We start from the raw sequence: 26,994 nt of genomic DNA on the forward strand, positions 1-26,994 counted from the left end.
GAAGAGGGAGGGAGGAAGGGAGGGAGGGAGAGGAAGAGAGGAGAGGAGAGACGATGACAAGGGTAAAGGATGGGGCTGGGGGAAAGTGGATGGATACAGACATGGCCCTCTCTCCCTAACAGCCAGGACACAGACTCTGCTCCCTCTCAAGGGAGTTTGGCCAATCCACATAACAATTAACCTCTGGAAAAGCGAGGGCTGCCGGTCGATCAATGAACGGCAGCCTTGCAGTAAGATATATTCCCAGGCAAGGCTGGAGGTTGGTCAGTGTAACACCCCCACCGCACCCCCAGAACTGCCCGGACATTGTCCAATGGCATACTGGGCAAGGAACTACTGGAGAATGATTGTGGTGGAGAAATCCCCAGGATTAAAGACAAGCCACAGCTCGAGAGACTGCAACAAATGAATCAATCCAACACCCAGTGATCTATTAAACATCCTGTACGGCTCGGTTGCAGAAGGTGAGGAAATAATGACAAAGGATCACAAACGGTTCCAGAGCCAATCACTTACACAGATCCCTAACTAACGGCAATGTCAGAGAATCATTAACTATAGGAGCTGACCAATTGGCCCATCATGTCCATGCTAGCTCCCTGAAAGGGTTGAAACTGGCATGTCAGCATTGACTCTCACCATCTTTTACAGATGCCCCATAGAAAGCATTCTTTCTGGTTGTATCACTGCTTGGTTTGGGCTCCTGCTCTGCCCAAGACTATAAGGAACTACAAAAAGATTGTGAATGTAGCCCAGTCCATCACACAAACCAACCTCCCATCTACTGATCTGTCTATACTTCCCGCTCCTCAGAAGCGCCAGCATAATTAAGGACCACACACACCCTCCAAATTCTCTTTTCCACCTTCCGTCAGGAAAAAGTCTGAGGTCACGTACCAATCAACTCAAGAACAGCTTCTTCCCTGCTGCTGTCAGACTTTTGAATGGACCTACCTCGCATTAAGCTGATCTTTCTCTACACCCTTGCTGTGACTGTAACACTACATTCTGCATGCTCTCATTTCTTTCTCTATGAACGGTATGCTTTGTCTGTATAGCGCACAAGAAACAATACTTTTCACTGTATGTTAATACATGTGACAATAATAAATCAAATCAAAATCAAAAAGGGTTATCCAATTAATTGAATTCTGCCCTTTCACCACCACTTTGCAGATGTCTCCATTTTGACTAACACGCCAATTTATTTCCAAAGGTTATCGGCTAGGAAGCAGGGACGTGTGATTGGATGAAAGAAAGGAGGGGGATGGGCAAGGGAAAGGTGCCAAAAGGAGATGGAGTGTGTTCAGAATATCCGAAAGTGGCTCATGGCTACTGATACAAAGTGGTGCTACACGGTCTGTAGTGCATTTGGAGACATAACACTCAGGGCACTTTGGTAAAAACAAAGTGAACCTTATTTGTGTGGTGTGCTGACTCTCACCTCTGCTTCTCCTCTCTCTTTCCTGATCTATATCTCACTATGTCAACCGCACATGTGTACAAACTGGGTCCAATTTGTGAGAAAGGTTCTATGGTGATCCAAAGAGCAAATGCATAATACTCTCTCCCCCCTGAATCTGAACATCCCCAAAACAGGTTCAACCTGCATCAGCCAATCAGTCACCATGACAAATTCAGAGAGAATGGAGAACGGTTTGCGGGAATCGCTGGGGTTTTGTCTTTACAATGTCGTCAGTGGTGGCTGGTTTAACTGGCACTGACCTAGGAATTAGAGGTTGTGTCTGGGCCTGAAGGTTAGGTGTTGGTGTCCTCAACAATGTCTGCCGGAGTCGGGAGGTTACAGCAAAATTCCGGGGTACAAATGCTTTAGTCGGAGTAGAGAAGAAGGTAGAAGGGGGGGTGGGGTAGCATTGCTAGTCAAGGACTGTATCACAGTGTCGGAGAGAAAGTTTGATGAGGACTTGTCAGTTGAGGTAGTATGGGCGGAGATTAGAAATAGGAGAGGAGAGGTCACCCTGTTGGGAGTCTTTTATAGACCTCCTAAAAGTTCTAGAGAGGTTGAGGAAAGGATTGCGGAGACAATCCTGGTTAGGAGTGAAAGTAATAGGGTAATTGTTATGGGGGACTTTAACTTTACGAATATTGATTGGAGTTGCTATAGTTCTAGCTCGCTTGAGGGGTCAGTGTTTGTACAAAGCGTGCAGGAAGGTTTTTTGTCTCAGTATGTAGACAGGCCAACTAGAGGTGAGGCTATATTGGATTTGGTGCTGGGAAATGAGCCAGACCAGGTGCTAGACTTGGAAGTTGGTGTGCATTTTGGTGATAGTGACCATAATTCGGTTACGTTCACCTTAGTGATGGGAAGAGATAGGCGTGAACCTCGGGTCAGCAATTTTAGCTGGGGTAAGGGCGATTATGAGGCTATCAGGAGTGAATTAGGAAGCATGGATTGGATTAGGGGATTGCAGGGACTGGGAACATCTGAAATGTGGAATTTTTTCAAGGAGCAGCTACTGCGAGTCCTTGATAGGTATGTCCCTGTCAGGCATGGTGGATTTGGTAGGGCTAGGGAACCGTGGTGCACTAAAAGGGTTGAGTCGATGGTTAAAAAGAAAAAGGAGGCTTATGTTCGGATGAGATTGGAGGGCTCAGATAGTGCACTAGAAAGCTTTAGATTGGCTAGGAGGGAGTTGAAGAGTGAGTTGAGAAGGGCTAAAAGAGGACATGAGAAGACTTTGGCTGATAGGATTAAGGAGAATCCTAAGGCGTTCTATAAGTATGTCAAGAACAGAAGGTTGGTCAGGGCAAGATTAGGGCCAGTTACAGACAGCAGGGGGAAGTTGTGTGTGGAACCGGAGGAGATTGGAGAAGTATTGAACCAATATTTCTCTTCGGTGTTCACGCAGGGGGACATGAATATAGCTGAGGAGGACATTGGGTCGCAGGGGTGTAAAATAGAAAGTATTACGGTTGATAAAGAGGATGTGCTGGAAATTCTTGAGGGGCTGAAAATAGATAAGTCCCCTGGTCCGGATGGGATCTACCCTAGGATTCTCTGGGAGGCTAGAGAGGTGATTGCAGAGCCTCTGGCTCAGATCTTCAGGTCGTCATTGGTCTCTGGTGTAGTCCCGGAGGATTGGAGGATAGCGAATGTTGTCCCATTGTTTAAGAAGGGGAACAGAGACTTTGCCGGGAATTATAGACCGGTGAGTCTTACTTCTGTTGTGGGCAAGGTTTTAGAAAAAATTATTAGGGATAGGATTTATAGTTATTTGGAGTGTAATGAATTGATTAGAAATAGTCAGCATGGTTTTGTAGCAGGTAGGTCGTGCCTTACTAACCTTATTGAGTTTTTTGAGAAGGTGACCAAAGAGGTGGATGGGGGTAAGGCAGTTGACGTGGTATACATGGATTTTAGTAAGGCGTTCGATAAGGTTCACCATGGTAGGCTTCTGCAGAAAATGCAGATGTATGGGATTGTGGGTAATCTAGGAAGTTGGATCAGGAATTGGCTATCAGATAGGAGACAGAGGGTGGTGGTGGATGGTAAATATTCATCATGGAGTGCAGTTACGAGTGGTGTGCCTCAGGGATCTGTTTTGGGGCCACTGTTGTTTGTAATTTTTATTAATGATCTGGATGAGGGTATAGTTGGGTGGATTAGTAAATTTGCTGATGACACCAAAGTTGGAGGTGTGGTAGATTGTGAGGAAGGGTGTCATAGTCTGCAGGGAGACTTAGATAGGTTGCAGAGCTGGGCCGAGAGGTGGCGGATGGAATTTAATGCGGAGAAGTGTGAGGTAATTCACTTTGGTAGGAGCAACAGATGTGTCGAGTATAGGGCTAACGGGAGGACTTTGAATAGTGTGGATGAACAGAGGGATCTAGGTGTGTGTGTACATAGATCCCTGAAAGTTGGGAATCAAGTAGATAAGGTTGTCAAGAAGGCGTACGGTGTCTTGGCGTTTATTGGTAGGGGGATTGAATTTAGGAGTCGCAGTGTAATGTTGCAACTGTACACTACTCTAGTGCGGCCGCACTTGGAGTACTGTGTGCAGTTCTGGTCCCCGCATTACAAGAAGGATGTGGAGGCGTTGGAGAGGGTGCAGAGGAGGTTTACTAGGATGTTGCCTGGTATGGTGGGGAGGTCCTATGAGGAGAGACTGAGGGATCTAGGGTTGTTTTCGTTGGGAAGAAGGCGGCTAAGAGGGGATCTTATTGAAACATATAAGATGATTAGGGGTTTAGATAGGGTGGATAGTGATAGCCTTTTTCCTCGGATGGAGAAAGCTAGCACGAGGGGGCATGACTTTAAATTAAGGGGGGGTAGCTACAGGACGGATGTCAGGGGTAGGTTCTTTACCCAGCGGGTGGTGAGGGATTGGAATGCCCTGCCTGCTGCAGTTGTAGATGCGTCTAGTTTGGGGGCGTTTAAGAGATCTCTGGATAGGTTTATGGACGAAAAGGGATTGGTATAGGCTAGTGGGTCATTGTTTTTGTAACTGGTCGGCGCAACATCGTGGGCCGAAGGGCCTGTTCTGCGCTGTAATGTTCTATGTTCTATGTTCTAAAATCCTGATTTGATGAATCTGAACCTGAATTTTTAACAGCCTTCACATTTGGCAGATTTGTTCTTACAGCCAACAGCTTGCTTGCATGTCTCCACCAGAGAGAATTACCTGCCTCTGTCCTCTTTACAATTTCTAATCATTCCAAGTTTTGTATCATCTGCAGAGTTTGAAATATATCAAGATCATTAGTATATATCTGGAAAATCAAGGGTTCCAGTATAGACTGTCGGGGATTTCCACTACAAACCTTCCTCCGCTTGAGAACTATCCATCAGCCTTGACTTTCTGCTTCTGATCATCCAGCCACTTCTGTATCTATGCCAATGACTATCCCTTTTATTCCATGAACTATAACTTTTCTCACAAGTCTGTTGTGTGGCACTGTATCGAATGTCTTCTGCAAGTCCATGTACACCACATCAACAGTATTACCCTCATCGATCCCTCTGTTACCTCCTCAGAAAACTCCAGCAGGTCAGTTAAACATGATTTCCTCTCTAGAAATCCATTCTGCCTCTTCCCAATCAAGCCCCTCTCTGGAGTGAGATTTGACCTGTTGACTGTGAAAGTTGTACGCACTGAACCAAGGCTGCTGCTCTGCCAGTAGGTAATCTGTATGAAGATTTTTTTAAAAACTCAATGCTCTTTTTTTCATGTGTGGAGTACAAGATTAAGCTTTAAATTAATTCAGCGCAGTGTCCAAAGCTCTGATCAATGGTTAGCTCCTTTCATTTAGACAATGACAACTTGGATATTGCATTGCCAAGTCAGAGTTAGCGGCAGTATAGAAACTTGCCTTTTTAATATATATTCAGCACAGATTAAATTATTGAATAGCTGTTATTAAGATTAGCCTCCCAGCCAGCAGCATGTGTGTTGAAATGTTTTATTACAAAGATTGGGATAATCATCATCTTTTCCCAATGAGTTCTGCATTTTTAAAAGGTTAGTTACAGATGTGAACAGCAGCAATGTCTGTGATAACAGAAACATTTGTTCCCCCAATCAGAGGTACTATGAACTCTCAATGTTCCACTGTCAGTGACTATACAACACCAGGAAAGGGGGTTGGGGAAGAAATCAGAGAGGGTAACCGGTAAGATACAAATAATCTCGGAATGATGGTGCCCCAGTCACCATGCTCACACCTCACAACACACACCATCCAAAACACCCGCGTCCTCTCACCCCAATCACCCCCTCCTCACTGACCAACACTTGGTCAAGAATCGGTTGAAAATATTTATCCTTATTCAAATCCCTCCATGGCCTCGCCCCTCCCTATCTCTGTAACCTCCTCCAGCCCCTACACCTCCTCCCTATTTCTGTAACATCCTCTCGCCCCTATCTCTATAATCTCCTTCCTATCTCTATCTTCCTTTCTCCAGCCCAAAACCACCTCCCTATCTCTGTAACCTCCTCCAGCCCCTACACCCCCTCCCTATCTCTGTAACCTCCTCCAGTCCCTACACCCCCTCCCTATCTCTGTAACCTCCTCCAGCCTCGAAACCCCCTCCCCATCTCTGTAACCTCCTCCAGTCCCTACACCCGCTCCCTATCTCTGGAACCTCCTCCAGCCCCTACATCCCTCCCTATCTCTGGAACCTCCTCCAGCCCCTACACCCCTCCCTATCTCTGGAACCTCCTCCAGCCCCTACACCCCTCCCTATCTCTGGAACCTCCTCCAGCCCCTACATCCCTCCCTATCTCTGGAACCTCCTCCAGCCCCTACACCCCTCCCTATCTCTGGAACCTCCTCCAGCCCCTACACCCCTCCCTATCTCTGGAACCTCCTCCAGCCCCCTACGCCCCTCCCTATCTCATTCAATTCTGGCCATTTGAACATTCCTGAATTTTAACTGCCCCTCCATCAGTGACCACGCCTCCAGCTGCCTGGGCCCCAAACTCTGAAATCCCCCCACCCTCCAAACCTCTCCACTTCTCTCCCCGTTTTTCCTCTTTGGAGACACTCCTTCCATCCTCTAGCTTTGGTCTCCTGACTTATTACTTCCCTCTGAGTTTCCGTGTCATACTTTGTTTGATAATTGCTCTCGTGAAACCACCTGGGAGGTTTGATAACCTGAAGGTGCTATATAAATGCAAATTGTAGCTACTGAAGTGATAAACAACTTCTGAGTGAGCTGGTGAACGCTCTGAAATCCGAGTGATTGGTGAGAGGGCAAGAATCCACCCTGATCAATATCAGTGACCTTTCAGAGAGGGGATTACTCAACACTGACTTTTAACATTAATCCAGGGTGGTTTGGGAACACTCACCAGATACATAAAGCGGCAAAAGGCTGCGAGCTCCCTCGTTATCCTCATGGTATTAGTTGGGTAAAGAGGGAGAAGGTAGCAAAAGGGTCTAGCTTAAACATTCAAAACAGAAGCTTCTGGAATTTAGGTTATGTCATTTTGATTGCAGGCAGAAAAAGTGGACAGAAGATCTCGCGACTCCAACCTCTGTTCTGGAATCGTTGGACAGACTGTGTAATAATCCCGGGATTTAGGAATGGCAGAGGTTACAAAAAGATCTTCATCACTGCCGGGTCGATAATGGGCTCAACGCTCCCTCAGGAATGGGAATACGGAATTTATATTCCGATATATTTGATGGGAAGTTGTGTTGGTTCCTCCTGTGGGACAGGAACGCTCTCAAACACACCAACATCTAAGGAGCTGTCACGTTCCTTACGGATTAAAATATTCCATGCAGGATCAGTCCATAAACCTCACGCTGCACAACGGGCCCTGAGGTTTATTTTAAAAAGGAAACCCTTCGGAACATCGGCCCGGGGTCAGGGCGTCGGCAACCGGACTGCAAATCGGGGAGGTGGTGCTGGAGGGAGGGGGCAGGGTCGGTGAGAGGCAGGGTGGGGGTGAGAGTGAGAGGTGGAGATGGGGCCCCAGAGGGAGCGAGGGAGGGAGGGAGTGAGTGTGAGTGAACAAGCATGAGCGAATGAGTGAGGCATGGAGGGAGGGAGGGAGGGGGAGGCATGGAGGGAGGGAGGGAGGGGGAGGCATGCAGGGAGGGAAGGAGGGAGGGGGAGGCATGCAGGGAGGGAAGGAGGGGGGAGGAGGAGGAGGAGGAGGAGGGAGGGAGGGGAGGCATGGAGGGAGGGGAGGCATGGAGGGAGGGGGGGACATGGAGGAATGGAGGGAGGGGGGGACATGGAGGAAGGGAGGGAGGGAGGAGACATGGAGGGAGGGAGGGAGGTACACTACACTGAAGATGGAAATGAAAAGCCAGCCGGTGATAGGAAGGAGTTGGTTGAAGATCAGTGGATTTGGAGACTGCTGAGGAAATGTGATTCCAGTGTAGCCCGTTCCTTTCCAATGACAGATTCTGTGGCTGGGCCATTTATCAACCAACTCAATAAAGTTACACGTCAAATTGTAAATGGAACTTGGTCAGCCCAGTAACCTCAAGCTAAAGCCTTCGTTCTTGACAAATGTAAATGTTATTTCCTTGCTGAACATATTGGATTGGCTCCACAACCCGACAGAATTAATTATTCAATACTCACCCAGTAATCACATCACTGAAGAAAAAAAATTACTTTCAACTTACTAAACTAATGAAACTTTTATTATTCCCAACTGCGACGTGACACGTTAACTTTTCCAATATCATTTCTCTGACTGCTTCAGAGAATAACACTCAGTTTATTCAGACTCTCAGCAGCAGGGAGGAGATGAGACAGTGCAAATATCACACACTGCAAAAAGGGAAAACGAAGCCCTCTATTAATATCAACACACTGACTGGTCACACATTGGGAAATCCTTCTTCAATCTCCCTTTGCTCATTTACACAGGAGTATCCCAAACACAATCTGTGCAGCAGGCAGCACTGCCCTTTCTGAATCCGTTCCTGTAAATTCTAACACAACTCCGGCAACCCAAAATCCAGTCTGATACACCAGTGCAGTCCTGAGGGAGCGCCGCACTGTCAGAGGGTCAGTGCTGAGGGAGCGCCGCACTGTCAGAGGGTCAGTGCTGAGGGAGCGCCGCACTGTCAGAGGGTCAGTGCTGAGGGAGTGCCGCACTGTCAGAGGGTCAGTACTGAGGGAGTGCCGCACTGTCAGAGGGTCAGTACTGAGGGAGTGCCGCACTGTCAGAGGGTCAGTACTGAGGGAGTGCCGCACTGTCAGAGGGTCAGTACTGAGGGAGCGCCGCACTGTCAGAGGGTCAGTGCTGAGGGAGTGCCGCACTGTCAGAGGGTCAGTGCCGAGGGAGCGCCGCACTGTCAGAGGGTCAGTGCTGAGGGAGTGCCGCACTGTCAGAGGATCAGTGCCGAGGGAGCGCCGCACTGTCAGAGGGTCAGTGCCGAGGGAGCGCCGCACTGTCAGAGGGTCAGTGCTGAGGGAGTGCCGCACTGTCAGAGGGTCAGTGCCAAGAGAGTCCCACACTGTCAGAGGGTCAGTGACGAGGGAGCGCCGCACTGTCAGAGGGTCAGTGCCAAGAGAGTGCCACACTGTCAGAGGGTCAGTGCCGAGGAAGTGCCGCGTTGTCAGAGGGTCAGTGCTGAGGGAGCGCCGCACTGTCAGAGGGTCAGTGCTGAGGGAGTGCCGCACTGTCAGAGGGTCAGTGCTGAGGGAGTGCCGCACTGTCAGAGGGTCAGTGCCGAGGGAGCGCCGCACTGTCAGAGGGTCAGTGCTGAGGGAGTGCCGCTCTGTCAGAGGGTCAGTGCTGAGGGAGTGCCGCACTGTCAGAGGGTCAGTGCTGAGGGAGTGTTTCACGTGGGGAAAATAACCGATGAAGCTACTTTGGAAGGGAAAGTATTTCTCGCTGGTTTTAGAGGTGAAATTTACCCTCAACCAATATCATTAGAATCAGTATATTTGGTCAGTCTGAGTGTGTTATATATGGGATCTTGCTTTGTCTAAATAAACTGTCGCCTTTCTTCTATTAGTCACCTTTCTTCCAAAGTTCAGGATTGGCTGGAATTGGTAGTTCCTGATACGTTGAGGTTACAAAAGGTGCTGCAATAATCCAAATCTATCTTCCTTCATAATGTTTTATTTGCAGTCTCTCTTTGTGCCCAGTGTAGTTGTAGAGAGCAGGTTATCCAATCCCTCTCACCGTACTCATGGGGATTTACTGTAAATCTGGAGGAGATCCAGAGGATGATCCAGAGCCAATTTCTAACCCGCAAGGTGATCTTTCGTGATTCTCTGAGCACAGATCCAGCAAGCCATCAGAAACTCAGCAATTCTGATCCAAACCTTTCAACACAAGCAAGCCCCTCAAATCAGAGACTCGATACAGCAATGAAGGAGGCCATGCTGCCCCTTTGGTTCCTGTGGCAATCACCTGAAATATACAACATGACCCTTCCACTAATAGGAACTGTTTCTCTCGATCGCTGAGTAACCATTCTGAACCCTCGCCGTATCGACATGATCGCAATACAAACAACACTGAGAAACTTACCCTAGCTGCTGCAAGCACACAAACATACAGGGCACGGTGGCACAGCGGTGAGCACTGCTACCTCTCAGCGTCAGGGACCCCGGTTCGATTCCCGGCTTGGGTCACTGTCTGTGTAGAGTCTGCATGTTCTCCCCGTGTCTATGTGGGTTTCCACCGGGTGCTGCAGTTTTCTCCCACACTCTGAAATGTGTGGGGGTCAGGTTAATTGGCCGTGGTAAATTGCCCCTTAGTATCTGGGGTACTGGAAGGGTAAATGCATGGGGTTATGGGAATAGGGCCTGGGTGGGATTGTGGTCAATGCAGACTCAATGGGCCAAATAGCCTCCTTCTGCACTGTAGGATTCTATGATTCTCCCTGTGTCTGCGTGGGTTTCCTCCGGGTGCTCCGGTTTCCTCCCACAGTCCAAAGATGTGCAGGTTAGGTGGATTGGCCATGCTAAATTGCCCCTTGGTGTCAGGGGGACTAGCTAGGGTAAATGCATGGGGTTCTGGGGATAGGGCCTGGGTGGGATTGTGGTCAGTGCAGACTCGATGGGTGGAATGGCCTGTAGGATTTTATACTGACACAAGACAGACTGTACTCCGTTCAACCCTTCAAACCTGCTCCCTCATTCAATAAGACCTTGGCTGATCTGAATGTGGCCTCAGCTCCACTTTTCCCCGTACCCTTTGCTCTCTTGTCAATTGTGAATTGAAGCCCCTCCTGTCAAGCCCACTTTAGGATTGTGGACCATCGATTGCAGAGTTTGATACTGTTACCAGTCTGAGGAGGCAGCAAGTGTGAGAACTTGGGAAAGAGTTCGCTTTTCAGAAAAACAGCGGCAGAGTACTGACCCCCAGTGCAGGGCGAATCTCTCAGAATGTCTACTGTGTAATATCACAGCATTCCTTAGGATTCTGATCCTAAGTGTTCCGGGCAGTCAGCAGTTTAATTTGCTGAAGGTTCCTTAGTCTAACTGTGACCAAGTACATGGGCCATAACCACGTTACAATAATTCCACCATTGGCTCCCTGGAGATGGTGTGAATGAGACTGTGACAGTTAGTGATCGCGAAGGTGCTCTGATGCGGTAAGTTAATGTGCCCTCGCTGGCATCAATCACACACAGATTGAATTACACAGACACTCTGCTCCAACAACCGTACTCATCAACTTTCCCCAGTCAGTCCCAACACGTTTTTGGCAGAGTTTACAACTGGTGAAACTTTGTGACAAAGTTCCAGGCTAAACCATTCTTTCATTCTCGGGGCAAAGATTTACTTTCTGCATTTTGTTTTAAAAACATGCCTCACAGTCACTAAAGTAGGTGTATGGGTTGGATGTACGTTAGTCATTAACAGCACTACCTTTCTCTCTCAAACAAGTGCCGACATTTTCAGCATTCCGTCGACACTGATTATGTTCAATCCTCGTTAGCCTCACGTTCTAAATTAGATCCAATGCACAGAATACAAACACCCAGATCTCAACTTAATCATCTCCTCCACAAGAGAATAACAGACCCAGCCTGGATGTAGCAGGATTCACATCGGGAACAACCCTGTCCCCTGGCACTAATGTCAGCAACAACCTGAATTTATATAGCGCCTTTAATAAACTATCACAGGGGCTTCTCAAGGAACGTGATCCAAGCAAATGAGTGATCCACAGGAAGAGATATTTGGTCAGGTAAGCAGTTACTTGGCCAATGAGGTGAATTAAAGGAGGAAAACGGGATCGAGGCATGGAGGGAGTTCCAGAATTTGAGTCTTTGAGAACTGAAGGCAATGTTGGGGGTCATCAAAATCAAGAACAGACCAGAAGCCTGATTGGAGAAGCACAGAGACAGATGGCAGGGTATTAGAGGAGGTCACCGAGATAGGGAGGAGTGAGGCACTGGGGTATCTGAAAACCAGGAGGGGTATTTTAAAATTCAGACACTGCGTAACCTCTAAGCAATGTCAGTTAAAAAGCATACGGGTGATGGCTGAATGAAAGTTTGTGTGAGTTATGACACAGGCAAAACGTTGGAAGATAAGTTTGCTTATCTTTGTGGCAAGGTTCCATCTTGCAAGCTGATGGTTTGCGCCACGCTGGTCAGTTCTGTGTTAATCATTGCCTGGTGAGGCTCAGGGAGCTCAGTCTGGCCTGACAGTCTCTGCCGCACTCACTGTAGGGGAAAGCTGAGAGCTGGGAAGCTGAATCATTCATTCTCTCTCTTTCCTGCGTTCACTTATTCACCAATTTACCCTTTTTGTTTCTGAAAATGCAACTTGATCACCTAGCAAACTTGAGGAGCACCCCCTCCCGCCCCACCCTTAGAGAATGAAACTGGGGCTGCACCCTCTCACACCTGCAGGTTTACAGCAGGGAAACAGGCCCTTCGGCCCAACTTGTCCATGCTGTCCCTTTTTTTTAAACCCCTAAGCTAATCTAATTGCCCACATTTGGCACATATCCCTCTGTACCCATCATATCCATGTAACTGTCTAAATGCTTTTTAAAAGACAAAATTGTACCCCCCTCTACTACTATCTCTGGCAGCTTGTTCCAGACACTCACCACCCTCTGTGTGAAAAAATTGCCCCTCTGGACACTTTTGTATCTCTCCCCTCTCACCTTAAACCAACGCCCTCTAGTTTTAGACTCCCCTACCTTTGGGAAAAGATATTGACTATCTACCTTGTCTACGCCCCTCATTATTTTATTGATCCCTATAAGGTCACCCCTCAGCCTCCTACGCTCCAGAGAAAAAGTTCCAGTCTTTTCAGCCTCTGCTTATACCTCAATCCATCAAGTCCCAGTAGCATCCTAGTAAATCTTTTCTGCACTTTTTCGAGTTACATAATATCTTTCTATAATAGGGTGACCAGAACTGTACACAGTATTCCAAGTGTGGCCTTACCAATGTCTTGTACAACTTCAACAAGACATTCCAACTCCTGTATTCAATGTTCTGACCGATGAAACCAAGCATGCCGAATGCCTTCTTCACCACTCTGTCCATCTATGACTCCAATTTCAAGGAGCTATGAACATGTACCCCTAGATCTCTTTTTTCTGTAACTCTCCCCAACGCCCTACCATTAACTGAGTAAGTCCTGCCCTGGTTCAATCAACCAAAATGCATTTCTCTAAATTAAACTCCATCTGCCATTTGTCAGCCCACTGGCCCAATTGATCAAGATCCCATTGCAATTGGAGATAAATTTCTTCACTGTCCACTATGCCACCAATCTTGGTGCCGTCTGCAATACGTGGAACATGGATCCTCGAGGCCACAGGGGTTAGCGGCAGCTGGGGGGGGGGTGGGGGCAACCCCTTTTTATAATTCTTTGTAAAATAAATATAAACCAATTGAAAGCCCAATGAGGGGGAGTCACTTTTAACATGTGATTAAAGCCACCTAATTAATCAAAACCCTCCACCAGTTTATTCTTAACCTCAACAATACAATTAACACTGCCTTCTGCTCCTTCCAAGGCCAACAAATCCTTTCTGGAGCCCAGTGCCGAGACACAGCACAGTATTCCGGGTGGAGGAAAAGGTCGTGTGTAGCATAACATTCATAGAACATTCCAGCGCAGTTCAGGCCCTTCGGCCCTCGATGTTGCACCGACCAGTGCAACAATCTAATGACCCTCTAACCTAAACTATTCCAATGTTATCCATATGCCAGTCCACTGACCATCTCTACGCCCTTAAAGTTGGCGAGTCCACAACTGCTGCAGGCAGGGCATTCCACACCCTTACTACCCTCTGAGTAAAGAACCTACCTCTGACATCCGTCCTATAATTACCACCTCTTAATTTAAAGCTACGTCCCCTCGTGTTAGCCATCACCATCCGAGGAAAAAGGAAGAAGGCTCTCACTGTCAACAACAAGCAGCTGGGAGGACAGAGAATGGAAACAAGCCTCTTACCTGTAGAAATACGAACAGCCTCTGACCGTGTTGTGAGTGAAGTGTTCCTGAGACTTTTCATTTCCAAAGTCTTCCAGTGGGTCTGACCACAACAGGTCACACATGGGTCCGTAAGCAGGGGGTTCTTTGAATCGATCTAACTATGAGGGAAAAAGAAATACAAATTAAAAACATCAAACAAAACAACACTGAGAAATGACGGCTGCAGTTGTAGAGGCCATTATATTAACCCACTGCAACATTCAAACCTTCTCAAATTATCAGTGACTTTAAAATGAAATGCGTTAGAATAACAGGCTCAGAGAGAAAGCACACCAAATATCCTGCCCATTCACCAAAACAAATCACTCAAACCAGCCTCCCATCCATTGACACTGTCTACACTTCCCTCTGCCGCGGGGAAAAGCAGCCGGTATAATTAAAGACCCCCCACACCCCGGACATTCTCTCTTCCACCTTCCCCCATTGGGAAAAAGATACAAAAGTCTGAGGTCCCGTACCGACCGACTCAAGAACAGCTTCTTCCCTGCTGCTGTCAGACTTTTGAATGGACCTACCTCGCATTAAGCTGATCTTTCTCTACACCCTCGCCGTGACTGTAACACTACATTCTGCACCCTCTCCTTTCCTTCTCTATGAATGGTATGCTTTGCCCGTATAGTGCGCAAGAAACAATACTTTTCATTGTATGCTAACACATGTGACAATAATAAATCAAATCAAACATCACACCACATCAACCAGTGAGAGGCACCCACTGCGGAAAGTGAGCACAGAAAATATTTCCAAACTTTTAATCGAGGCACTAAAGTTTCCTTTAAACTAATCAAATTATTTGTACAGCAGCACTTCCTTCATCAGTGCAAGTGCACAGAATCCCGGCCAGTACATTACATAATGCATTCCAATCGATCTGTACAATACATCAAGAACTCAACAGGAAATGGGATCGCTGCACTCCAAATTCCAGCCTCTCATCAGTAACCATGCCTTGAGCTGTCTGGACCCCAAGCTCTGCAATTCTCTCTTATTTACCCTAACTCACACGGTAAAATCCACTCCTGTCACCAGACTGTTGGCCATTGCCTTGGTGATGCTTCTGTGACTGTCTGATGAACCCCCCCTCCCCGCCCCCCCTGCAAAATGCCTCTGTAAAAGATGCTATATAAATGCAATCCATTATAAGATTAGGCATCTGGCCTGGTCGAAGGAACCTCACTGTCTTGAATATCTTCCCCCCAGGGTTTTGGGGAGATTCCCCCCTCCAGTAAAAGCAAATAAACACAATTCAATCAGTTCTGAGGAATGATCAGTAACCCCGAAGTGTTAACTGTTTCCCTCCCTATAGATCCTGAATGTCTCCAACAATTTCTCTTTCTATTTTAGATTTCCGGCACTTTTTTTTCAACTTTGAAAACTTTATTTATTCGTGTCACAAGTAGGCTTACATTAACAATGCCATGAAGTTACCGTGAAAATCCCCTAGTCGCCCACACTCCTGTTTGGGTTACACTGAGGGGGAATTTAGCATGGGTCAATGCACTCTAACCAGCACGTCTTTCAGACTGTGGGAAGAAACCGGAGCACCTGGAGGAAACCCACGCAGACACGGGGAGAACGTGCAAACTCCACACAGACAGTGGCCCGAGCTGGGAATTGAACCTGGCTCCCTGGTGCTGCGAGACAGCAGTGCTAATGTGCCGCCCATTTTGTTATTAGTTCAGATTTCCAGCGTCTGCAGTATTTTGCTTTTAAATAACTTCCAATAATTTTCACAATAATCAAATCCTTATTTAGAGGAATTCCATTCAAATTTGCATCGAATATTTCGCTCTCTCAAAACATCAGGTGGAGACAATGCAACTAAAGTTTGTGTTGTTACCCTCAGTGGGCAATGCTCACAGTTCCAGGTCAGAACATTGTTATCTTCATTCCCATTCCAGAGAGGAAACGGGCAGCACGGTGGCACAGTGGTTAGCACCGCTATCTCACAGCGCCAGGGACCTGGGTTCGATTCCCGGCTCGGGTCACTGTCTGTGCAGAGCCTGCACATTCTCCCCGTGTCTGCGTGGGTTTCCTCCGGGTGCTCCGGTTTCCTCCCACACTCCACAGATGCGCGGGTTTGGTTGGTTGACCTCGCTAATTTGCCCCTTAGTGTCAGGGGGATTAGCAGGGTAAATTTGTGGGGTTACGGGGATAGGGCCTGGGTGGGATTGTTGTTGGTGCAGGCCTTGATGGGCTGAATGGCCTCCCTCTGCACTGCAGGGATTCTTTGTCTTGCTGATATTTTCTGTTTTTTGCCGCAGAATCCAGCGTCTGCATTATTTTACCTTTACTGAAACGAATCATCTGCTCATTCTCGCACTGCTGTGTGTGGGATCTTGCTGTGTGAAAAGTACTCAAGCAGCTGTGAACGCAGACATTCTGAGATTGTGAAAGGCGCTACAGAAATGTAAGTCTGTCTTTCTACAGCAGAAACACTGGCAGCTCTCAGCAAAGTCAGAGATTTGGCAAAGCTCCAAATGCTGTGGGCTGGTTTTTCGATTGAAGAGCGGGGAATGGAACACGATGATTGCGCTGGTGTAGCAGCCGATACGATTTAACCCCAATTACAGACAATTACTCCTGTTTGCGGGGGAGATACCAATCACCATGACTGACCCCTGACCTGTCCTGGGAGGCAACTGACCTCTGTGCGGGGGGGCAGGGGGGGGGGGTTAAAATCCCTCTGCAGAAACCGAGAGCAGTGCGATTGGACAGTTCACGCACACAAGCTTAAGAAACAGGTGACCTGGTCACAATCTTACTGCTGTTTGTGGGATCGTGCTGTGCAGAAATGGGCTTGCTGCATTCCCTGCATCAACACGGTGTGCAAAGCACCTTGGGATGTTATGAAGAAAGATTATTGTAAAAACTGAAACTGTTTCCTGGTATTGACAGGGTCAGCTTTGACACAAAGTCAGGGTTGCTTACTTCTGCTTCTGAATCTTTACACCGACTCAAAGATATAATTTTGACTTTCCAAAACCCCATGACCACCTCCATCTACAAAGAGGAGGGCAGCAGACACATGGGGAGCACTACCTGCAAGTTTACCTCCAAGTCACTCACCATCCTGAGTCAGAAATATATCATCGTTCCATCCTTGTTGCTGGGTCAAAATCTTGGAACCCTCTCCCTAACAGCACTGTGGATCTACCTACACTTCAGCGGTTCAAGAAGGCAGCTCTTCACCACCTTCTCAAGGGTAATGAATGCTGGCCTAGCTAGTGACAGCCACATCCCATAACGAGTAAATGATGTACAGCAACCTCAAATCAACCCTCCAAAACCAAGACTATATACAATTATGGTATAAAATACAAGATGGCCATCCTGAATATGCAACGATCAAATCATCATTTCCCCAAATGGACCTCCAGCCGGTCTCCCTTTGAGACGGAGAGAGCGCTGGCTGGTGGTGAGGGTCAGCACAGCTCAGACGGGGGGCAAGGTTGAGACGGCGGGTACCTCAGCTGGTACAGGAACTGAACCCACACTGCTGGTGTCACTCTGCATCACTAACCAGCCACTCAGCTAACTGAGCGACACTAACTCCATGTGAATATACAGGAACATGGGAACAGGAAAAGCCCGTTACAGTAGATGAGAGGTCACATGACACCAGGTTATAGTCTAACAGGTTTATTTGAAATCATTAGTGTTACCTTCACCTGATGAAGGGGTAGAGCTCCAAAAGCTTCTAATTATAAATAACCCTGATGTTGTGGGACCTCTCACCTTGTCCACCCCAGTCCAACTCCGGCACCTCCACATCATAACTATTCAGTTACATTACGGCTGATCTGTAGTCTCAGCTCCATCGACCCTCCTTGGATCCCGAATCCTCAGTATCTTCCCCAGCAAGTTTCTAAATGTCGGTTTTGACATTTCCAATTGAGCCACAAGCTGAACAGAATCCAGATTTCCACTCTGACTTTCTGAGGCTTCACCCACAATGGCCTGGTTTCAATCTGAAGGTTCCACCCTCTTATTCTGGATCCCGACCCCCAGCACCAGCAGAAGAAAGTCTCCCTCTATCCGCTCAACATCAGCCATGTACAGAGAGCTGTGACACCGAGTATGCTGCTCTGGGAATTTTCACTATATTGTCTGTTTTAGCTCAATGCAACAAGCTCACTTGACATCTCCTTCCAAACTCGCAAATTCCTCTCTGATGTCTGATGATGGCCATTAACTCTTTAACCTTTTTAAAAGCCACTTCTCAACGCTTTCACACAGCTGCTAGTATCTCGATAGAAACTGCAAGCCCCAAGCTCCCTTACTTCCAGGTCTAAGTGCCTCTGGACGTCTGATCCCGTGTTCCAGCAAAGCAAGTGGAACATTACAGAGGAGCTTTCCGGAGCAGCTCATGAATGAAACAACGGATGCTCCAACAGAAACAAGCCTGGTGTTAACCCTCCTGGTCCAAAGTGTCAGGAATGTGCTTTCCTTTCAGCGGAATTCACAGCCACAGTCCGGATGAAATGAAGATTTTAAACAGGAATCAGCGAGCAGCGCAGGAAAACTGGCAGCTTTGTAAAGTAATTCAATAGTCACAAATCCCAGCAGCCCTGACCAGTCTGAGGTACACTTACTGACTGCGCACACACCAAACACTCCACTCTGTTCCTGTTAGAGTGGAGGATACAGTTAGTGCAAGTACACATTGCATCTTTAATTAAACTCAAACTTGGTGCATTAGATAATTCAGCTTCTCTTTAAGCGATGCAATCATGAGAGCCCACAATATTTTAGTGTGGAAATATCAGGTGCAGGAAGAAATGACTTGGGTAAGTTACCAATGCAGTCAACTTGCTGCAGACATTAAATAATTCATACTCTCTGTCGCATTAAAGAACTTCAATAAATCTTCAAGTAAAGCAAACTCATAAATATTGATAGTTTTGCAGATTGAAAGTCTGACAAAGACTTATTACCATCCAGCAAATAAGAAAATCAGATCAACAGGCACAGCAGAAGGAACCTACATTTACTTTTTCAGTGAGCTAACTCTATGTACAGAATATCACACAAATGAAGAAGTTGAGTTGGGATAAAGGGATGGGGAGATCCTTGTGGTTTGAACTGGAACCCATCACCGGGAATGTTGTGGTTTTCATTGCTCCTGTCCTCTCTGACACAGCTGTTCATTTACGGGAAACAATTATCAATATTATTTAGAATAACTACTTTAGCTGCAAAGTTTTCTTGACTTAACAGATCTTCCAGCAAGTGTAAAAATGTGGAAGTGCAATGTTTCTTTACAGATTCCTTACTTAGGAAAGTTGTAAAAGTGTTTGGAAGCAGTTTAGAGAAGATTTACCAGAATAATACCAGGAACGGGTGGGTTGTTTTATGGGGAAAGTTGGGCACATTGAGATTGTATCCACTGACGTCTAAGAGGCGACTTGATAGAAAAGTAAAGTTTATTTATTAGTCACAAATAGGCTCACATTAACACTGCAATGAAGTTACTGTGAAAATTGGAGGTTGGAGTAGGAAATTGCAGGGGCTGGGAACATCTGAAATGTGGAGCTTATTCAAGGAGCAGCTACTGCGAGTCCTTGATAAATATGTACCTGTCAGGCAGGGAGGAAGTGGTCGAACGAGGGAACCGTGGTGTACTAAGGAAGTTGAATCTCTGGTGAAGAGGAAGAAGGAGGCTTATGTAAAGATGAGACGTGAAGGCTCAGTTAGGGCACTGGAGAGTTATAAATTAGCCAAGAAGGAGCTAAAGAGAGAGTTAAGAAGAGCTAGAAGAGGACATGAGAAGACTTTGACGGATAGGATCAAGGAAAATCCTAAAGCTTTCTACAGGTATGTCAAGAATAAAAGATTGGTTAGGGCAAGATTAGGGCCAGGCAGAGACAGCAGTGGGAAGTTGTGCGTGGAGCCTGAAGAGATAGGAGTGGCACTGAATGAGTATTTTTTGTCAGTATTCACGCAGGAGAAAGTCAGCGTAGTCAAGGAGAATACTGTGATACAGGGTTGTAGACTAGATGGGATTGAAGTGCATAAGGAGGAGGTGTTAGTAATTCTTGAGGGTATGAAAATAGATAAGTCCCCTGGGCCGGATGGGATTTACCCTAGGATTCTCTGGGAGGCTAGGGAGGAGACTGCAGAGCCTTTGGTTTTGATCTTCATGTCATCATTGGCTACAGGTATAGTGCCGGAAGACTGGAGGAGAGCAAATGTTGTCCCCTTGTTCAAGAAGGGGAGTAGAGACCATCCTGGGAATTACAGACCGGTGAGCCTTACTTCTGTTGTGGGCAAAGTTTTGGAACGAATTATAAGGGATGGGATTTATAATCATCTAGAGAGAAATAAGTTCATTAGGGATAGTCAACACGGTTTTGTGAAGGGTAGGTCATGTCTCACAAACCTTATCAAGTTTTTTGAAAAGGTGACCAAAGAGGTGGATAAGGGTAAGGCAGTTGACGTGGTGTATATGGATTTTAGCAAAGCGTTTGATAAGGGTCCCCATGGTAGGCAGATGCATGGGATTGAGGGTGATTTAGCAGTTTGGATCAGGAATTGGCGAGCTGATAGAAGACAGAGGGTGGTGGTTGATGGGAAATATTCAACCTGGAGTTCAGTTACAAGTGGTGTATCTCAAGGATCTGTTTTGGGGCCCCTGCTGTTTGTCATTTTTATAAATGACCTAGATGAGGGTGTAGAAGGATGGATTAGTAAATTTGCTGATGACCCCAAAGTCAGAGGAGTTGTAGACAGTGAGGATGGATGTTACAGTTTGCAGAGGGACATAGATAAGCTGCAGAGCTGGGCCGAGAGGTGGCAAATGGAGTTTAATATGGAAAAGTGTGAGGTGATTCACTTTGGTAAGAGTAACAGGAGTACAGAATATAGGGCTAACAGAAGGACTGTTAGTAGTGTTGACGAGCAGAGAGGTCTCGGGGTACGTGTGCATAGCTCCCTGAAAGTTGGCACCCAGGTTGATAAGGTTGTTAAGAAGGCGTATGGTGTGTTAGCTTTTATTGGTAGAGGGATTGAATCTCAGAGCCGTGAGGTCATGTTACAACTGTACAAAACTCTGGTGCGGCCGCACTTGGAGTATTGCGTACAGTTCTGGTCGCTGCATTATAAGAAAGATGTGGAGGCATTGGAAAGGGTGCAGAGGAGGTTTACCAGGATGTTGCCTGGTATGCTGGGACAGTCTTATGAGGAAAGGCTGGGGGACTTGAGGTTATTTTCGTTAGAGAGAAGAAGGTTACGAGGTGACTTAATTGAGGCATACAAGATGATGAGAGGATTAGATAGGGTGGACAGTGAGAGCCTTTTACCTCGGATGGTGATGGCTAACACAAGGGGACATAGCTTTAAATTAAGGGGTGGTAATTATAGGACGGATGTCAGAGGTAGGCTCTTTACTCAGAGGGTAGTAAGGTCGTGGAATGCCCTGTCTGCAGCACTTGTGGACTCGCCAACTTTAAGGGCGTTCAAATGGTCAGTGGATAGGCATATGGATAACACTGGAATAGTTTAGGTTCGAGGGGCATTAGATTGGTTCCACTGGTCGGTGCAACATCGAGGGCCGAAGGGCCTGTACTGCGCTGTAATGTTCTATGTTCAAATCCCCTAGTTGCCGCACTCCGGAACTGTTCGGGTAGACTGAGGGAGAATTTAGCACGACCAATGCACCTAACCAGCTCGTCCTTCAGACTGTGGAGGAAACCGGGGCACATGCAGGAAACCCACGCAGACATGGGGAGAACATGCAGACTCCACGCAGTGACCCAAGCCGGGAATCAAACCCAGGTCCCTGGTTCTGTGAGGCAGCAGCGCGAACCACTGTGCCACTGTGAAACACAGAGCCAGAAGAGTATTGTCAGGATGGATATGGAGAGGATGTTTCCTCTGTGGGAGGATCTAAAACAAGGGGTGACTGTTTAAGAATAAGGCGTCTCGTCTTTAAACAGAGAGGAGGAGAAATGCTTTTTCCCAGAGGGTTGGGAATCTTTAAGATTCTGCTTCCACTGCCTTTTGGGGCAGAGAGGCTTTGAATATTTTTAAGGCAGAGTGAGATAAATTCCTGATAAACAAGGGGGTGAAAGGTTATTGGGATAGGTGGGAGTGCAGGATTGTGGTTACAATCAGATCGAATGAATGGGCCGAGTGGCCTCCTCCTGCTCTGAATTCCTATGATTGGTTCAAGGTAGCATCTTGTCATCACCTTCGCAAAGGGAAATTAGGGATTGGCAATAAATACCCACATTCTATAAATGAATAAAACCACTTTTAAAATCTTTTCTGTCATTCCCTCTGAGTGTTGCCAATGGACAAGTTGCTGGTACAAAGACTCACTTTCACCGTATCGCCAGTGTCCGTATTTTTAATCCTCTGATGCTGTGAAATGTTTGACACGATTGGAGTTGTTTCCAGTTTGATTTTTTAAACACCATTCCAGGCACCCAGCAAACTGCGATTTCCAGTTTTTTTAGACCAAACTTCCAGCTTTATTTTTAAAAACGGTAATTGTTTTAAGTTGGACTTTTGACCCAGCAGCCCACATCAACTTGTGCAGTTATCCTACTCGAGAGAGAGAAGTAGTGAGTGCTACCTCTCCCGAGTGCGGCTGCGATACCGCAATGAAGATTACAAATACAAACCTACATCCTACTCAGCTACTGATGTACTGCACCCATTTGGCATCAACACCAAAAACAGTTGGAAAAAAAATAAGCAGTGCGACAAAGCTTTCAGATTTTTATCATCGTTATCTCACCCGTTCTCAGCTTCTCATCAGTTACTGATGACAAAGAACCTCCCAAAACCTCTGCCTCACCCTTGCTCTGTTAGATCCTCCTCCGTACCTCTGTCACCTCTCTCAGCCGCCCCTCCTAGTCTCACTTCCTTTGGTTCGGTGACAGTTTCTCTCTGGTTGTACGTCCGTGAAGCATTTTGTGACATTTCCCTGTGCTATAGACACTATATAAATGCAAGTTGTTGTTGTTTTGTGACTGTTTTAGCTTGACAGTATTCCTGGATTGAATACTCACCTTTCATCTTCTCGTGCTCTCTCTGCATCTGTTTCGCTTCTAACTACAGCTGCTAGAATGTGAAAGCAGAGCGGTCTCGCGTCTCAGAATCGACCAGAATATTGTAGACTCAGACAGGAACCGTACAACACTCGCTGTCCAACACTCCTCCGCACAGATCGTGCCAGATTTTCCTCTACTATTCCACTTGTTTATTCCAGGGGAGATGGTGGCACATTGGCAATGTAACAGATTGGTAATCTGGAAGCTGGGGCTAATGCTCTGGGGACATAGGTTCAAATCCCACCATGGCCACACCTGGTACGATTCAAATTCAATGAATAAATCTGGAATATAAAGCTGCTCTCAGTAATGATGACCATGAGTTATCAGCGATCGTTGGAAAATCCCATCTGGGTCACTACTGTGTTTTAGGGAGGGAAATCTGCCATCCTTACCCAGTCTGGCCTACATGCGAGTCCAGAGCCACAGCGATGTGGCTGATTCTCAACCTCCCCATGGAATGGCTGAGTGAGACACTCAGTAATTAGGGGTGGGTAATAAATGTTCGTCGTGCCAAGAAAATTCCACTTCCCCACTTGCAAATCATTCCTTCCCAGTGGGACAAATACCTCAATTCCATTCTCTCCCCAATCCCTCCCCCTGACACCTCTCCCAAATATCCATGAGAAGTGCAAACCAGGTCCCTATTGACGGTTGCCAGGCTGTAATCAGGACTGAGAATCCTTGTTACTGTTTTACCTCCCAAAGCCAGGCACGAGGGAACTCATAATGAACCCAAACTCTATCCCACCGCAATCCCCACACTGTCCAGCTGTGATCCACTGAGGGAGGCTGTTCGGGGTCAAGGGTCTTTGTGTGATTGAGCAAGGCGGATTCTCATCCTGCAGATCTTTGGCCACACGGTCAGTGGGATCGGGAATGAGGGATTTGCTTTCTTTCCTGCTCTGCCTCATCATTAAGACGTTGGGATTCAGTGCGAGGCAGCTGGATGGAGAAGTTGTTGCCATTTTGAACGACTGGAAACAAGTCCCCCCCACTTAGGGACCTTATTGAAACATATAAGATGATTAGAGGTTTAGATAGGGTGGACTGTGATAGCCTTTTTCCTCGGATGGAGAAAGCTAGCACGAGGGGGCATGGCTTTAAATTAAGGGGTGGTAGTTATAGGACGGATGTCAGGGGTAGGTTCTTTACCCAGAGGGTGGTGAGGGATTGGAATGCCCTGCCTGCTGCAGTTGTAAATGCGCCTAGTTTGGGGGCGTTTAAGAGATCCGTGGATAGGTTTATGGACGAAAAGGGATTGGTTTAGGTTAGAGGGTCATTGTTTTTTTTAAACTGGTCGGCGCAACATCGTGGGCCGAAGGGCCTGTTCTGTGCTGTAATGTTCTATGTTCACTCACCAATGTCAGCTGCAAGGAGAGTTTCAGAGCATCTTTGAAGCGTTTTCTTTCTCCTCCCCAGAATGCTGACCATTTGAGAAAACAGGGCCTGGCAGGGGAGACACCGGTCAGCACCCAGACCCAGTGTCCAGTCCATCACTGCTGAATTTACAGGAGTTTTATCTGGATTTCTGAGGAGCTGATTTCAAGGACATTCGGGTTTTGTTCAAAGATCCTCCCATTGAATCCAGAGAATGTGAGGGGATTGGTGGTGGGATTTCTCCAACACTCTCACGTGTGGCTGATGTGGTTGAATCTTAAAATTCCCTCCAGAACACATGCAGCTCAAGGGGCAATTAGGGAGCGGCAATAAAAGCTGGTCCAGCTGGCAACACCCACATCTTCTAAATGAATAAAAATAAGATCCACAATCCAGGTCTCAGTGAAGTGCTGGGGCAGCAGCGCGCACTCTGGACACTCAGATGTTTGTTGATTTGCGAAGGTCTTTGTTGTCAAACGCTCGCTGCCACAGTGTGGAGGACTGAACCGGCTCAGCTGATCCCTGTCAGATCTCCTCGGCATTGGTGGCCTTTTGAGAGAGGTGGCTGCCAGGGTTTGGGAAATGCTCACCACAGTCTCTCCTTCAACACACACGGGAGCTGGAATATCCGGCTGACCCGGTCTGGGTGGACAGGCGGATTTTGTTTTGGCAACAGCTGTAACCCAGTCCAGGACTGTAATGGGAGGAGGAGGAGGAGGAGGAGGAGGAGGACAGCCCCTCGTTACCCTTGGGTCAGCCTCAGTGTAAAGCAGCATATCCGTCTGACACAGCAACGGCTCAACAAGTCGCACTCTCACTCTGAGTCAGAGGGTCATGAGTTCAAGTCTCACTCCAGGGACCTGAACACAAAGTCTGGGCTGACAATAGCGATGTTTAACAGGCCTCTTGACAGAATGAATAGGCCGGGAGTGGAGGGATGCGGATCACGTAGAGGCAAAAGGTCTTTAAATGAGGGGCTTGGTGAGCCGAAGGGCCTGTTTCTCTGACGCCCTGTTCCTTGGCACTTCCCTGGGGGAATACAGCACTGTTGGAGATGCCGTCCTTCAGAGGGAGTCCTTCTCGATTGGAATGTAAAAGACCCCATGGTCACGATTTGAAGGTGGGGGAATCCAAGCTGGAGTTGTGGTTGGTACAGATCCTTCAATCAACATCACCAGAGCAGACAATCTGGACATTAACACGTGGCTGTTTATGGGATCTTGCTGTGTGAAAATATGCTGCTGCGCTTTCTACACGACAACAGTGACTAGACTTAAACATTGCTTCACTAACTGCCAAGGGCTTGAGGATATTCTGAGGTTGTGAAAGGCGCTACAGAAATGTAAGTCTGTCTTTCTAAAGCAGAAACACTGGCAGCTCTCAGCAAAGTCAGAGATTTGGCAAAGCTCCAAATGCTGTGGGCTGGTTTTTCGATTGAAGAGCGGGGAATGGAACACGATGATTGCGCTGGTGTAGCAGCCGATACGATTTAACCCCAATTACAGACAATTGCTCCTGTTTGCGGGGGGAGATACCAATCACCATGACTGACCCCTGACCTGTCCTGGGAGGCAACTGACCTCTGTGCGGGGGGGGGGTTAAAATCCCTCTGCAGAAACCGAGAGCAATGCGATTGGACAGTTCACAAGCACAAGCTTTAAACACTCGCAGACTCTGACTTCACAGAATCACACAGTGCAGAGGAGGTCCTCGCGCCCACTGAGTGTACACCGACACACGAGAAACGCCTGAACTCTAACCTAATCCCACTTCCCTGCACTTGGCCCACAGCCAGTACAGTGATGTGCCAAGGACACATCCAGATTCTTCACAAACAGCTGGATTAGCACTCCTGCTGGCAGCAAAGAGTTAATGTTTAATATATAAAGAGTTATCGCTTACTACAAACAACTTGAGTGCCAAGATTAACAAATTTATTCACAGCGACAGCGACACTTACTTTCTTAATGTCATCTAAGGTGTTAACCTCAGGAGAGAGTCCCCCATGCACACACAGGAACTGCTGGTTCATCAAAGCTGCCAAAGGCAGACAGTCAAACGCGTCCATACATGCATCGTATATCCTTTCCGAATATTTAATTTTACCTGTTGGAGAGATACAGACGTCACATTAACAATTAAACTTTGCAAACTACAGCCGCACCAAACCTCAATTCCAACACAGCCACACAAACACATCTGTGCCAGATCCTTAGAGGTTTCAATATCATTCCGCTGCCCCGTTTCTCAGCCCACAGCACTGCGACTTTCTCTGCTTCTAGTGGTCCAGCCATTCGCTGCTGAACATGGCAAAAGCCACAGCACCATAGAAAGGTTACAGCACAGAAGGAGGCCATTCAGCCCATGGTACCCAGGCCAGCCCGAGGACACCCAGATGCCTTTCTAATCCCACCTCCCTGTAGCTTACAGCACTTAAGGTGCAAGGCCAGATACTTTTTAAAAACAGTTTAGGGTCTCTGCCTCCCCGACCAACTTGGGCAGTGAGCTCCAGACACCCACCACTCTCTGCATAAAAAAGTTCTTCTTCACACCCCCTCTACACTGACTGCCACTTATCTTTCTCTATCCCCTGGTTTTAGAATTCTCCAAGGGTAACAATTTTATCCTGTCCACTCTATC

At 47.2% G+C, this 26,994-nt stretch overlaps 1 protein-coding gene across 3 annotated transcripts in view; it reads right to left on the bottom strand.

Annotated features, from left to right (window-relative positions):
* LOC145348062 (protein phosphatase 3 catalytic subunit alpha) overlaps positions 1-26,994 on the bottom strand; it is a 272,223-nt gene that overhangs the window by 71,368 nt on the left and 173,861 nt on the right. For all 3 annotated transcript variants that reach the window (XM_080196211.1, XM_080196202.1, XM_080196218.1), the window contains 2 exons: positions 26,315-26,460; positions 13,874-14,013 (listed from right to left, as the gene is read on the bottom strand). In XM_080196211.1, coding sequence (XP_080052337.1) covers positions 13,874-14,013; positions 26,315-26,460 — 286 coding nt within the window. The remainder of the gene's footprint in view (positions 1-13,873; positions 14,014-26,314; positions 26,461-26,994) is intronic.

Source organism: Carcharhinus amblyrhynchos, chromosome 1 (genome assembly GCF_965287045.1).
Source record: "Carcharhinus amblyrhynchos chromosome 1, sCarAmb.v2.hapA, whole genome shotgun sequence".
NCBI lineage: Eukaryota > Metazoa > Chordata > Chondrichthyes > Carcharhiniformes > Carcharhinidae > Carcharhinus > Carcharhinus amblyrhynchos.